Here is a 16,089-nt window from a genome sequence, read left to right on the forward strand (position 1 = left end):
CTAAGATCCCACAAGCTGCGTGGCACGGCAAAAAAAAAAGAGAGAGAGAAAGAAACTAAAAATAGAGCTATGATAAGGTCCAGCAATCCCACACCTGGGCATATATCTGGAGAAGAACATTGTTCAAAAGGATACATGCACCCCAATGTTCATTGCAGCGCTGTTTACAATAGCCAAGACATGGAAGCAACCTAAATGTCCATCGTCAGATGAATGGATAAAGAAGAAGTAGTACATATATACAATGGGTATTACTTAGCCATTAAAAAGAATGAAATAATGCCATTCACAGCAATATGGATGGGTCTAGAGATTATCATACTAAGTGAAGTAAGTCAGACGAAGACAAATATCATATGATATTGCTTACGTACAGAATCTTTAAAAAATGATAGAAATGAACTTATTTACAAAACAGAAACAGACTCACAAACTTAGAGAACGAACTTATGGTACCAGGAGGGAAGGGTTGGGGGGAGGGATAGATTGGGAGTTTGGGATTGACGTGTACACACTACTGTATTTAAAATAGATTAATAATAAAATAAAATAAATAACCAACAAGGACCTACTGTATAGCACAGGGAACTCTGCTCAATACTCTGTAATAACTTAAATGGGAAAAGAATTTGAAAAAGAATAGATACCTGTATATGTATAACTGAATTGCTTTGCTGTACACCTGAAACCAACACATTGTTAATCAACTATACTCCAATATAAAATTTTTTTAAATAAAATAATTATAAAAACCACAGTGGCCATAGTTGATAACACTGTATTGTATAATTGAAATTTGCTAAGAGAGTAGAACTTAAGTGTTCTCACCTAAAAAAATAGATAAATATCTGAGGTCATGGATATGTTCATTAACTAGATGGGGGAATCCTTTCACAACACATACCTGTATCAAATCACAATGTACACTTTAAATATCTTACAATTTTGTACCTAAGTTATACCTCAATAAAGCAGAACTTTTTAAAAAAATACCTTAGGAACTCTAGATAATCTTTTAAAAGTTAAGGGGGAAAAAAAAACCCAACTCCAAACAATGGCAGTGCTCCAATCTCCCAGGGCTTATTCCTCTCCCACAGGAGAAGGTCCCCCTCCCCCAGCCCCGCCATTTCCTTGGCCAGGTGGTCCGCTCCCCTAGCTGCCCTTGCTCAGCCCAGCCTCGCAGATCCAGTGGTAGGGTCTCTGGCACGCGTCGTCATTCCACTTGCCATCGGGGTGGAAGTGGGCACAGTCCTCGCCCCCACCCAGCCCGTGCCCTTGCCAGTCGTCCGGCTGGCCTGGCTTCCAGTTCCTGAGGGGAGAGGACAACAGGCAGCTAGGGAGGCACAGAATCCAGGTCAGGGAGAAGGGGCTGAGGGTCAGACCTTGGAGGAACCGAGCTGAACGAGGAAGAAGGGCACAGAAACCCGGGGCACTCACTTGAAGTTGGTCTCATAGTCCGTCCCATCCGCCCATTTCCAGACTCCATCCAGATCACTGAGGCCCATCCAGGTGTAAGAGGAGCCTATATGGGCCTGGACAAAATCCTGGGACAACAGAAGGGCAGTGGTGACTTCTCCCCACCCTGCCAACTCCTTGGACTAGCAGTTCTGAACTTAACGTGTTCATTAAACCCATCAAGGAGATTCGGGGTGTTAATCCCAACGCCCGGGGCCAATTAAACCTCTGAGGGTCTGGGTCAGATGGCAGTCGTTGTTAAAAGCTCCCCAGGTCGGGCTTCCCTGGTGGCGCACTGGTTGAGAGTTCGCCTTCCGATGCAGGAGACACGGGTTCGTGCCCTGGTCCGGGAAGATCACACATGCCGCGGAGCGGCTGGGCCCGCGAGCCATGGCCGCTGCGCCTGCGCGTCCGGAGCCTGTGCTCCGCAATGGGAGAGGCCACAGCAGTGAGGCCCGCGTATCACAAAAAAAAAAAAAGCTCCCCAGGTGATGCCAATATGCAGCCAAGGCGGAGAACCATTCTCTTCAATGGGACGTGTCTTGGATCTGCGCTCTAGGGGCCTCACCTGTTCCTCTCTGGAGTTGATGACCACCAGGTAGGCATCCTCCAGCTGGCAGTACTTCTCAGCCTCGGGCCAGGGCTTCCCCGAGGAAGAGAACCAGTAGCAGCTGCCTTCATGCTCCAGCCAACTGGTAGGACAGCAGTTGTTTTGCGAGCCTAAGGGGCCGGGGCAGGGGAGGGTCTGAGATGCTGTCCGGGGGATGTGGGCAGACGCTGGGGCCGGCCCACCCCATGCAGCCCTCACCATTGCTCTTGAGAGCAGCCATCTTGCAGGTCAGGGAGTTCAGGTTCTTGACCAGCTGTTGGACTCGCAAGAGCGTTTCGGAATAACCTGGGACGCACACGGATGGGCAGTGGGGACAGTGCCCTGGGTGTGGCTTCTGCTCCTTGAGTCCCTGGAGACCAGAGGTCCACGCCCGGGGCCCCAGCCTAGGAACCCCCTTGCCCTCCCACACGCCTCATGCCCAGGTGGAGGGGAGCAGGGGCCTGACCTGCTTTGAGTTCCTGCAGCTGGTTCTCCAGGCTGCTCTCCAGAGAAAGCACCTTGTCATTCAAGCTACGGGCTGGAAGGGAAGGCACTCAGCACCACGTGACTGCTCCCTTTTCTCCCCCCCGCCCTGAGTGCCTGGCACTCACCCCTCCACACACTCTCCCGAAGGGTCTCTCACCTGCTTGCAGTTCCTGCTTGTGACTTTCCACCTCAGCTTTCAGAGATGTTATCATTTCTTGCCAACTTCCACCTGGAGAACACAGGGACTCAGGGCTCAGGAGTCAGTTCCTCCCCCTCTCCCACCGCACCCCACCCCAGTCCAGAGCCCCTTCCATACCAGGCTCACCCTGGGATTTCAGTGCCTGGACCTCAGCCGTAGTGTTTGAAGTGAAGTTGCTGAAAGTTGTTCTCAGGGTTGCCAGGTCCCTCTGAAACTTGGAATCTGATCAGGCGGATGAGACAATCAGTGCTAAGGGTTATCAGGTCCTCTGTGCCAGCACTGGGCAGGGCACTTGACATGCATTGTGTCATTGGGTCCCTACAGCGTGACCCCACCCAAAGGGATGGGTACTATTGTTATACAATATTGCAGGTGAGGAAACTAAGGCTTCGAGAGGGGACGTAATTTGACCTCATTCCCCAACTGATAAGTGACAGGGCCAGCAGTCATCCTCATTTATCACTCTCGCCACCAGTGCCCCCACCACTGCACCCCATTATTTCTCTCTTCCCTGCCCACCCGGTGCCCCTCACTTTGGGATCCGATCACACAGATGCCGACCAGCAGGAGGAGGCTGAGGCCCAGGGAGAGCAGGAAGGAGCGGGTGCTGGAGAGGAGCCGCTGCAGGAAGGTCTCGAGGGCAGGCAGCCCTGCAAGAGGAGAGGGTGTCAGGACGAGGAGGGTCCAGGACGTGAGAGACGGGGAGGAGGATAGGGCCACGGGGACCTGCAGGGAGGAGGCTGCTGCAGCTGATGCTGGGGGGAGGCTGGACAAGGAGAGTTGTGGGCGGGGGGACGTCCAGGCCACTGACCCCTCATGGACCAGCACAAGTGCTCAGTCACACGGGCCCCTCACACCCCTGGGGACACATGTACACAAAGACACACAGACAGGGGATGATGGCGATGTATAAGGTCCTATCATCAGAGCTGGGGCACCAGGCAGGAGGACCCAGGGAGAGAGACGGCGACTACCTTAGCAGGCTCACACTCATCAGTGAAAACAAGTTAGAAAATGGGTTTACTAATATGGGGCACATTGCACTTGCCCATAAGGAACACACACTGCTGACCTCTGGATTAATAAGCAGAAGTACAAGTAGGGCACATCTATAGGAGAGAAGAGATTTACTGTTGGCCATTAAGGTAAAGGCTCTACGAAGAAGTTATTCCTCAAGACTTTGGAAATAATGGCTTCCCTGGTGGCGCAGTGGTTAAGTAATCCGGCTGCCAATGCATGGGACACGGGTTCGAGCCCTGCTCCAGGAAGATCCCACATGCCGCAGAGCAACTAAGCCTGTGAGCCACAACTACTGTGCCCACATGCCACAACTACTGAAGCCCACGTGCCTAGAGCCTGTGTTCTGCAACAAGAGAAGCCACCGCAATGAGAAGCCTGCGCACCACAACGAAGAGTAGCCCGTGCGCAGCAACGAAGACCCAATGCAGCCAAAAATAAATTAATTGATTAATTAAAAAAAAGGCTTTGGAAATAAAAGAAGGAAAAATAAAATTCTGGAAAATGTACACTAGGTGCTTTTAACATGCCCAGGCTGGGAGGCAACAATCATTATGGCTGCAATGGTTTTAAAAGACAATATTAGCAATTTCCTTCAGTGTAATTAATCTGGGTCTATGTTTTGTTATTCCTGGATGTGTCCATAATAATAATAGCTACAATAAATTGCCAGTAAATCTTTTAAGTGGCAAAATTAAAAAAAAAAAAAAGAGAGAGAGAGAAAGAAAATGGGTTTACTCTCATGCCCTTCCCCAGAGCACAGGAAGCCAGGACTGCTGTGGACCTTGAATTGTGTTTTTATTGGGGTCCCCAGAGGCTGGGGCCTCCCCTTCAGAGTGAGAGACCCCACCAGTACATATGGTAGAGGTGCAGACATGACACGACAGCAGAAATCCTTCTAAACATATTCAGAGGAGATTTTAGGAAAGACCGTTTCCTCATTCATCTTACCATCTGTAAACCCCTGGCTTTTCTTCTCACTCTCCAAGTACTGGAGGTCTTCATACTTCACTGACATGTTTGGACCAACACGGCCTCTGAGGCTGTCAGAGCTGAAGTAGAGGCAGGGCCAGCGGCCAGGCTGGGGAAGGAGCTGGGATAAAGATGGAGGCTGGGACCAGGTAAGACCCGCGTGCAGGGCTGGAGATAAGGGAAGAGATGAGGGTTGAGAAGAAGCCCAGGGTCAAGGCTAGCAACGGGGGATGGACTTGGCTTTGCAGCTGAGGTCAGAAGTGGGGTCAGGATTGGGCTTTGAGCTAGGGTCAGGTTGAGTTTGGGGTTGACAGTGCAGGTAAAGTTGGAGCTAAATGTATTGCTAGGACTGGGTCTAACACTGGGAGCTGGAATCGAGGTTGCGTCTCCTGCTAGGATTGGGGTCAGTACTCATGTTGAAGCCATGGATGGAGCTGGACCTAAGCTTGGTGCTGAAGTTGGAAATAGGAGAGAGTTGAGGTTCAAGCTTGGGTGGGGGCTGGTGTTAAGATTCAAGCTGACTTGGGACTACCCTGGAGGTCCAGTTGTTGGGACTCCCCGCTTCCACTGCAGGGGGCAGAGGTTCAATTCCTAGTTGGGGAACTAGGATCCCGTGTGCCACACTGCACGGCCAAAAAACCCACAAAGGTTCAAGCTGACTCTGGGGGTGAAAATGCCATTGGGGTTAAAGGAGGAACTGGGGTTGGTACGGGGTTCGGCTGGAGTGGGGGCTGAAGACAGGGCTGGAACTGGGCTAGAGAAGGGGTTGAGTGTGAGTCTCAGTTTGTGACTGAGGTTGTGGCTGCCACAATTCAATCTGCATCCAGTGAAGGGAAGAGAGTCTAAAATCTCTGCTCGGTCATTAAATCCCCAAGCTGCCCCCTGATATATCTTCCCATTCAGTCTCACCTAAGACCCACAGTCCCCTCTCCCTGCTTTCTCTGACATCCTCCCTGCCCCCTTAGTCTCACCTGCATCCCCAACCTGGTTACCTGTGAAAAGTCCAGAGGCTATGATTCTTGAGTTCTTTGTGCAGCAGTGACCAGAGCTGGAAAAAACTAAATCCTGCAGAGTTGGGATGGAGGTGACTGAAGGAGGAGCCACCTAAGTGACTGGAGACCTGCTGGTCTTTGTGTCTGAAAGACCAGGAGTCTATAATCTGGGAATCTCCCGTTTCCCTGATTGGGGCAGTAAATAACAGGATGGAATTGAAATCAAAACGCAGGCAGACGTGGTGTGCACAGGGCAGCTGGATACGGGGCCAGCTCTGCTTTCCTCTTGCAGGGAGTGTCTACTCCCTTTCCGCTTCTTTTGAGTTCCCATGACTTCCTCAATTTTGTCATTTGGGAGAGAAGCACTGGACCAGAAGGAAACAGAGGTGCAGTCTGCCCCACACCTCCTTTCACTTCCTGCATCTGAAGACCTCAGAATCCTTGGTGTCTCCATCACTGCAAACCCGGGTCCAGAGGAGCCCATTGCTCTGCTCTCGCTCAATCCTGACCCGGGGTCCCTGGCATCTGAGCTTCCTCTGGGGCCTCAGCCATCATGCTCCCCTAGCTCTGGCCAGCTCTCTTCACTCCGCTCGGAAGGAGGGAAGCGGGTGGTGGAGAGTAGGATTTCCTGGCCGGAATGGGAGGGGAGAAGCCAGGGGAAAGAACAGAATTTATTGAGCATGCAAATCTGATGAGGATTGTGCCAGACACTTGCATTAACCATTCAATTTCCACAAGAACCTTGGGAGGAATTTTGGATTATAGACTTAGGGTCAGAGCCATTGTGTGACTTGCCCAAGATCTCACCCCTGGTAAGCAAAAGAGCCAGATTTCCAGCCCAGTGCTGCCGGACACACTAGCCTGGGCTCTCTCCACATACACTGTCCTCACGAAAGGGATTCAATTTAATCCTGTCAACTCTGTAAATCCCTCTAAGGGGGCTGCTCTGAATTCACACACACAATCTTTTCACAGTTAAGAAAGATTCTTAGTGTCTTAAAAGGGGAGGAAGGAAAGCAAATACATTTCAGTTTCTATTTTCTAATTAAATGGGATTGTGTTCTGCTACTTGCTTTTTAAAATTCATTTAACAATGTATCAGGAACATTTTACCATATCAGTTCATAAAATGTCCTTTATTCATTTTTCATCTTCATCTCATTTCATAATCTGTGCCATAATTTATTGACTAAGCTTTTCCCTATTGATAAACATTTAGGTTGTTTCCAGTTTCGTTTTGTTTTCTTGCTTTGCTTGTATTTATTTGGTATTTGAATTAGTACTTGTTACAGGTTGGGTTATTGGAAGCCAATTTGGGGTGCAGTCTATTTATTAGGGATCCACATCTGTGAAAGGATGGGGAAAGAAGAGGAGGGGGCAGAGGAAGAAGTTAAACAGATGCAAAGACCCCACAAAGCTTTAGCCAACCCAACTGCACCGCCTGTCAGAGCTGCCCATCACTGGGCTGAACCAGGGCCTTTATTACCTGACGTTGCTCAGTCACCAGATGCTGCCACCGCAGCAGGGGTGAGACCTCAGGGGAGGTGGCTGTGTGCACAAGTTACACTCCCCACAACTGGGCAGCAAGTCCTTCCTGGGAGCGGGGTCTGGGTCTCTCATCTCTGTGTCGACCCCAGTACTGTATTAGTTTCACACCTTAATTGGAGATAATCAACATTTTTGCTTATTATTGAATTATTGATTATTATTGAATTAAAGATGATTGAATCTTTCTCACAAAGAACATGGTATGTTTCTCCATTCACTCATCCAAGCATTTACCCATCCATTCAACAAGTATTTACTGGGTGTTGATAAAAGAAATTTTCACATATTGAGGTATGGGGAAGTCATTCTGGCTTTTTCATGAGCTAACTTGAGTTTTATGCTAACTAAAACAGCCTGTTTGTGGCCTATCAAATATACATTGTGGGCTTCCCTGGTGGCACAGTGGTTAAGAATCTGCCTGCCAATGCAGGGGACACGGGTTCAAGCTCTGGTCCGGGAAGATCCCACATGCTGCGGAGCAACTAAGCCTGTGCACCACAACTACTGAGCCTGCGCTGTAGAGCCCAAGAGCCACAACTACCGAAGCCCGCGTGCCTAGAGCCTGTGCTCCACAACAAGAGAAGCCCCCGCTCGCCACAACTAGAGAAAGCCTGCACACAGCAACGAAGACCCAATGCAGCCAAAATTAAAGTAAAAATAAATGGCCCTTAAACACACACACACACACACACACACACACACACTGTACATCTGCTTTAATTAGTAAAGGAAAGCATACACTGACCAGAAGTAAAGAATGTCCATGTTAAAATAAAGATTAAATGCCCCTCTTCTTGGGATGCCAATGCTGGTCCTCCTTTGATGATAAGACTCCCTTCCCAGGTGCCAAGGCCATACTGACTTGCTGTGTACCTTTTGGTCTGGCTTTTTTGAAACCTTGAAGAAACATATCCTTCAGAAGTAAACAAACAGGTAAAAAAGGCCCTGGTCACAGAGCTTATATTCTAGTGGGTGACAGATAAACAGAATAAATGAGCAAAATATAGGGACGTCCCTGGTGGCACACTGGTTAAGAATCCCGCCTGTCAGTGCAGGGGACATGGGTTCGATCCCAGGTCTGGGAAGATCCCACATGCCACAGAGCAACTAAGCCCGTGCACCACAACTACTGAGCCTGTGCTCTAGAGCCCGCGAACCATGACTACTGAGCCTGCGTGCCACAACTACTGAGCCTGCGTGCCACAACTACTGAACCCACAAGCCTAGAGCCCGCACTCCGCAACGAGAAGCCACCACAATGAGAAGCCCTCACACTGCAATGAAGGGTAGCCCCCGCTCGCTGCAACTAGAGAAAGCCTGCACACAGCAATGAAGACCCAAAGCAGCCAAAATAAATTAATAAAAATTAATAATAATAAAAATATATTGAGTAAAATATATATAATGTCACATGGTGATAAGTGCTGTGGAAGAAAATATAGCAAGGAAGTGGGTAAAATAAGGTCAATTTTTAACAGGCTGTCAAGACTAGGATGTCAAGAACAGCCTAGACTGGGAAGATGATTATCTGAGCAAAAGTCTGAAAGAGGTGAGGGAGAAGTAGATGAATCATAGCGGGAAAACCTGGAGCTCCAATTCTTCAGGGCCTGTAGGCTATTGTCACGGATTTGTTTTTACCCTTAAGAGGGGCAGGCTTTGGAGGAGGGGTCAGAGCAGAGGACTGAGTGAACTGATTTACATTTAAACTGTAACAATGTGACTACTGTGTTGTGAATTTCATGAACCGGGACCAGAGTCGGGGAGAGGGACAAATTCGGAGGTTGGGATGAACAAACACACACTACTATATATAAAATGGATAACCAACAAGGACCTGCTGTATGGCACAGGGAACTCTACTCAACATTCTGTAATAACCCATATGGGTAAAGAATCTGAAAGAGAACGAATATATATATACGTATAACTGAATCACTTTGCTGTACACCTGAAACTAACACAACATTGTAAATCAACTATACTCCAAGAAAATTTTTTTAAATAATAATAAGAGCCATTGTAATAGCTGGGTGAGAGAGGATGGTGGTTTGTGCTTGGTGGTGGTGAGAAATGTTTTGATTCTGAAATACTGTGAAGGTAGAATTGACAGGATTTTTGCTGATAAATTGCACGTGGATTTTACATAATCACACAGAACAGTTCTCCTTCTAGTCCCAAAAATAAATGAAACTTTGAGCATTTCCCATAAATTGCTGACTCCCTAGGAAAAACAACTTTCTCCCTGCCTTTGTAATGCTGATGCCTTAAGATCTCTCATGACCTTTTGTGCACAGGCTAATCATGTGAGAGAAGTTCTGTTTTGCCATCAGGAGCAGACTGATGAAAACTTGTTAAAACGGGTTATTGTGCAGTATTTTCCTTTGAATACCTGGTGTGGTTTTCTTTGGTAAGCCTGTCCTCCCAAAGTCTGATTCCCTTACAACTTTTTTTTTTAGTTTCAGCTAAGTAGTTTAATTTATATCCCTGGTACTCATTCCTTGTGAATATATTTATTATCCATATTGTTATTCAATCTTAAAAATTGTAACACACAGGCTCATATTGTTTACATGATCAATCATGATATGTACATGTTAAACAGGTCTGAAACAGACATTTGTCTTTATCTTCCTAGGAACTCACACACAAAAGAGCACAACAAATGAGAATTTAGTTAAATATACATTCAGCGATGATTCCAGAGAAAGTTCTTTCTTTGATCTGAAGTGGGATTTAAATTTTTATAGTAAGAAAAGATTAAATATAAAAATTAATGATTAGTCATGCCCTTACAACTCCTTTGCAAGTAACCTTTTTTTTTCCCCTTTTGTCTCTGAGACTTCTTTCATGGTTGACAATCATAGCTTCCTTCTTCCACTACCTTTTCCATGATCCCTTACCCTCTCCCAGCACCTCAGCTGGTCAGGATTCTTTTACCGAGTGGGGTGATCCCAAACTTCATTTCTGCAGCATCCAAGTCCTTATGGTCCTGTCTATCTTGGGTCACCACAATGCACCACTGACCATTATATTATTGGACATGTGAGTGCTATCTAGCACCCCAGAGTCTCATGAATTCCAGGCTCAGTCTTCTTTTTACCCATCGTGAAGCAACAGACCTATTTCCCTTCTTAATAAGAATCAGTCACCCCCAAAAGTACAATTTCCCATATCCCCTACCTAGTGGTATAATGAGGAGCCCAAATCAGCCAGGATTCAATCTCATCTTCAAACTGAAACAGAACCAAAGGTGTGTTCCCTGGTGGGTGGGTTCTTTCCTTGGGCACTAGAACTTCCAAAATCCAATGATCCCAGATTATGCAGATGAAAAGGAAAAAGTCCTTACGTGGGTTATTAGGTGCCAGGTAAGAGACATTACCCTTCTCTGTCTCTTAGTCGTGTACATGGCTGTGGGGGAGAGGGCACCATATTGGTCACTGATTTAAGGTGTATCCTCACCTGTAGCTCAGGCATGATAGGTCAGGGAAAGGTAGTAAAATAAGAAATTTATCCAATTTCCAGCCCCCGAGCCCAGAAATAGAAATTTGATGTGTCTTTTCAGATATATTTATATACCTATAAGAATACACGCACGTAAGTAGAGAAGTTTTTGTTTTTAAACACAGAATTTTCTCTGTAACATGCTTCTGCCTAAAAATGGGTCTTGAGGATTTTCTCATGTGGCTGCCCACCTCCAGTTTAACGGCTGCATGGTGTTCCAGAGTACAGATTTCCAGACTTCATTTAATGATTCCCTTGGTGATGCATTTTGAGATGCTTGTATCTTTGGCTTTTATAAATAATGTTGACATGAATAGGCTTATATATACTTGTTTGTGCTAAGAAGCAGATATTTCTCTTGGTTAAATATCTAGAAGTAGAATTGCTGAGTAGACACAACTATCTTAAATTTTTTAATTGTACAGATACTGTCAAACTGCTCTGAAAAGACATTACCAATGTATTTTCTCCCCGACCATGTATAAGATATCGTCAAACTGCTCTGAAAAGACATCACCAATTTATTTTCTCCCCAACCATGTATAAGGATTTTCATTTATTCCCACCTTCACCAATAAACCTTTAAATGGTGGCAGGCTGTCTTAGGGGAATCCGCTCCTCCTGGGGAACCTTCCCTCCACTCCTCCTGACCTCAACCTGAAGCCAAAGGCAGGGGCAATCCTAGGGCCTTTTGGATTTATTCCTACCATATAATCTCATGTTTTCAATCTACCATACTATGTTGTCTTTTTTCTTTCCTGACTTTGACAGATTTGTTATTTCTTCTTGCATTTTCTTTCTTCTAATGGTTTAGAAATTATGCACCTTGTTTCTATTCTTTCAGTGATTACCTTCAAAAGTTCTTATCTGGAAAGCTTTTATTATCTTATTGTTCTACATGATACTCTGAAATTCATAGTAATGGGACTAGGTATGGGCCTTTTTTGACCCATTGTGCAGAGAATTTGAGATCCATTTCCATTTGAGATCTATGTCATTCAGCTCTGGGGGAGGTTCTCGTATTTCTTTTTTAATTGTTTTATATTATCAAAGTATATACACATAAGTACACTAGGGGAAAGTAAAAAATATTATAATCTAATTGAATGACTTAGTAGAAGAACTGGAAGAAAAAAGTTGAGGAAATTTCCCAGAAGTAGAGCAAAAAGAAGCATTTCTTTAGAGCTAGATAAAGGATGTTCACTCTCCCCAGTTCTTTGTGAGACTGTCCCAGACAGTGAAGAAAGACAAGACAAATCAAATACATGAGGACTGAAAGAAAGCTGTCATAACTGGTAAATGATATGATTATCTACTTTTAAAATCCCAGAGAATCAGCACACAAATGATTAAATCTTAAAGATGCTAAATTTATATCTTTTGTTTTGAGATCTCCAGTTTGCAAAGTTGATGTCAGATGTTTGAAAACTTCTCACGTTTGGATATTGCTGGAGTAACTTTGGTTGTTTGTAAAGGTGGTAAATGGTGGTAACTTTGCTCATTTTGTCGAATATTAGAAAAGATAGATTGTGGAATTGTGCCTCATTTCACCTTATTGTCCAGGACGTCTCAGTGGGATATTAAAAGCATAATGCCTTTTGGCATGCTGTTTTCCCCCGATTCTTACGTAATCAAAAAGGATTGCCATTTCTTTTATGGCTTCTGGATTTCTAGCCTTGTTTAGAAAGAGCTCCCTATCCCAATTTTATACATTTTCCAAATTTTCTTTCTAATATTTGTAATGATTAATGTTTGCATTTAAATAATTGATCCATCTAGGGTTTATTATTCCTGTATAGGGCTTGAGACAACAGTCTGGCTTTGTTTTATTCCAAATGAATAACTGATTTATAAACTATATTATATTTTATATTTTCCCCCAATGAATTAAAATGAGACTTTTGTCACATATTAAATTCCTAACTGTATTTGTATATATTTCTGGACTTGTAGTATGTTCCACTGATTTAATTTCTTTTCTTGTGCTAATATCATACTGATTTGATTTTAGCAGATTAAAGTGACCTCTCACAATTTCTTAACCATAAATCTTATATACACTTAGACTTTTGTTCTTCTATATGAACATTAAAGTTATTTTGTCCTGTTCCAAAAAAAGTTTACTGGCATTCAGATCAAAATTGCATTATGGGGGCTTCCCTGGTGGCGCAGTGGTTGAGAGTCCGCCTGCCGATGCAGGGGACACGGGTTCGTATCCCGGTCCGGGAAGATCCCACATGCTGCGGAACGGCTGGGCCCGTGAGCCATGGCCGCTGAGCCTGCGCATCTGGAGCCTGTGCTCCGCAATGGGAGAGGCCACAACCGTGAGAGGCCTGCGTACCGCAAAAAAAAAAAAATCACATTATGTTTACATATAATTTCTGGAAGCACTGATATATTTGGAGTATTATACCTTGCTATCCAGAAACACAACGCAGCTTATCATGTTATCAGGTCTAGCTGGTGTTTCCAAATGTCTGACGGATATTAATCTTTAGGATTCAGGAGCAAGAAATCAGAATTCTAGGAAATTCTCAGGAATTACTGAAATCACGTTATTCCAAAAATTTAACAATGCTATATTTACATTATTGAAGTGATAATGAGTTAATCTGCTAATACTTGGAGAATCTTCTTTATCAATAGGGCAATACTAAACATTTCAGAAATTTAATAAAACAAAACATACATAATAACAGATGCATGGTTTGTTATTATTACGAGCCAATATATTGTGACAGGATTACATATTTCAAAAACATGTAAATATGCCCTCCAAACACCACTGTTGAAAATAAAAGACAAGTAAAAGATCTTAAAAGCATCCCCCTACAGGGGAAGAAGGATTCTGATGACAGCTGAAACTAGTTTCATTAGAAATTGAGGCCAGAAGGAAATGGCACATTTTTCAAATGGTGAAAGGAAAGAACTATCAACCAGAGTACTATGTCCAGTGAAAATATCCTTCAGAAATTAAGGTAAAGACATTCTCAGTTGAAAGAAAACTAAGAAAATTTAATGTTAGCAGATCTACTCTAAAAGAATAACTAAAGGAAGCTATTCAGACTGGAAGGAAATGACACCAGAAGAAAACACGGATGAAGAGTAACAGAAATGGTAAATGTCTCGGTAAAATAATAGATTCTTGATCTCTTCTTGAGACATTTAAATATGCTTGCACAACACTGTAAATCAACTATATTTCAATAAAATTTTAAAAAATAAAATAAAATATGCTTGATGGTTAAAAACAAAGAAAAAAAGTAACATTGCCTACTGGGGTTTTCAAGGTATGTAGATTTAAAATATAAGACAACTGTAGCATAAAGAGGGTGTTTTAGTTTTCTAGGGCTACCATAACAAACTACTACAGATTGAGTACCTTAAACAATAGAAATTAATTTTCTTGCAGTTCTGGAGGCTAGAAGTTCATGATCAAGGTGTCATTAGGTTTGGGTCCATCTGAGGTCTCCCTCTTTGGTTTACAGATAGCCATCTTCTCACTGTGTCCTCATATGATCTTTCTTCTGTGCATGCACATCCCTGGTGCCTCTTTTTGTATGTCCAATTTTCTTCTTTTTGTAAGGATACCAGTCGGATTGGATTAGGGCCCACCCAAACAGCCTAATTTTAACTTAATCACCTCCTTAAAGGCCCTATCCCCCTAAACAGTCACATTCTAAGGTACTGGGGATTAGGGCTTCAACATATGAATTTTAGGGGAGACACAATTCAGACTATAACAGAGAAGAAATAAAGGATCTTTACAGTGGTAAAGTTTCTGTATTCCATTAAAATAATAAAGCATTGATTCTAGGTAGGCTATAAAAAGTTAAGTATGTATTTTGTAATTCCTAGAGCAACCAATTCTTTTACACTACACAAAGAGATACGGTCAAGGACTTCCCTGGTGGGGCAGTGGTTAAGAATCCACCTGCCAACACAGGGGACACAGCTTTGAGCACTGGTCCAGGAAGATCCCACATGCTGTGGAGCAACTAAGCCTGTGCGCCACAACTATGGAGCCCACATGCCACAACTATTGAAGCCCACGCACCTAGAGCCTGTGCTCTGCAACAAGAGAAGCCACCGCAATGAGAAGCCCGTGCACCACAACAAGGAGTAGCGCCCGCTCGCCACAACTAGAGAAAGCCCGCGTGCAGCAACAAAGACCCAACATAGCCAAAAATAAAATTAATTAATTAATTTTTTAAAGAGATATAGTCAGAATCACAATAGAAAAATTAAAATGGAGAATTAAAAATGTTTAAATAACCCAAAAGTACGCAGGAAATTGGAAACAGAGGAATTTAAAACAGAGGGAAGAAACAGAAAACAAATCATGGTAGATCTAAATGCAAAAATATCAATAATGACATTAAATGTAAATGGTCTAAACACATCAATGAAAAGGCAGGGAATGGATTTTTAAATGACCCAACTATATGCTGTCTACAAGAAACTCACTTCAAATATGATATAAATTGGTTAAAATTAAAATATGGGTAAAGATAGCTAGGCATGGCTTCCCTGGTGGCTCAGTGGTTGAGAGTCCACCTGCCAATGCAGGGGACACAGGTTCATGCCCCGGTCTGGGAGAATCCCACATGCTGCGGAGCGGCTAGGCCCGTGAGCCATGGCCGCTGAGCCTGCGCGTCTGGAGCCTGTGCTCCACAATGGGAGAGGCCACAGTGGTGAGAGGTCGGCGTACCGCAAAAAAAAAAAAAAAAAAGATAACTAGGCAAACCCTAATCAAAAGAAAGCTGGAGTGGCTATATTAATACCAAAGTAAAAGTCAGAGCAAATCCAATTACTGGGGATGAAGATGAACATTACGAGATAAAAGGGTTAATTCACCAATAAGGCATAACAATCCTAAATGTATATACACTTAACAACAGTATTTCAAAATACATGATACAAAAACTGAAGGAAATGAAGAGAAAGAGACACATCCACCATTATGGTTGAAAACCTCAGCACTCCTTTCTGAGTAATAAAACATGTAGACATAAAAATATAGAACTTAATACCATCAACAAACTAGACCTAATTGACAGTTATAGACCACTCCACCCAACAATAGTGAAAACACATTATTTTCAAGTTCACATGGCACTTTCACCAAGATACACCATATCATGGATCATAAAACAAACTTTAACAAATTGGTACAAGTTAAAATTTTATAACATAAGGCCTCAGATAAAAATGGAATTAAACTAGAAATCGATAACAAAAAGATAATTTAAAAATCTCCAAATCCCCAAAATTAAACCACACATTTCTAAATAATCCATGGATCAAAGAGAAAGTCTCAAGAGAAATTA

General features: G+C 43.8%; 1 protein-coding gene across 2 annotated transcripts; it reads right to left on the minus strand.

Moving 5' to 3' along the window:
- Positions 1-1,152: 1,152 nt before the first annotated feature.
- On the minus strand, positions 1,153-5,770 carry CLEC10A (C-type lectin domain containing 10A). Of its 2 annotated transcripts, none has more exons than XM_070044473.1 (10): positions 5,711-5,770; positions 4,698-4,886; positions 3,263-3,379; positions 2,856-2,951; positions 2,688-2,759; positions 2,511-2,582; positions 2,264-2,350; positions 2,024-2,175; positions 1,438-1,544; positions 1,153-1,309 (listed from the first exon to the last, which is right to left on the minus strand). In XM_070044473.1, the coding sequence occupies exons 2-10, from the start codon at positions 4,762-4,764 to the stop codon at positions 1,153-1,155; spliced, it is 927 nt and encodes a 308-aa protein (XP_069900574.1). In that variant the 5' UTR covers positions 4,765-4,886; positions 5,711-5,770. The 2 variants fall into 2 exon arrangements, with proteins under 2 accessions (XP_069900574.1, XP_060146744.1); XM_060290761.1 differs by having other exon boundaries at positions 2,847-2,951.
- Between the last annotated feature and the right edge of the window lie 10,319 nt (positions 5,771-16,089).

This window comes from Globicephala melas, chromosome 20, assembly GCF_963455315.2.
Source record: "Globicephala melas chromosome 20, mGloMel1.2, whole genome shotgun sequence".
In the NCBI taxonomy this organism is placed as follows: domain Eukaryota; kingdom Metazoa; phylum Chordata; class Mammalia; order Artiodactyla; family Delphinidae; genus Globicephala; species Globicephala melas.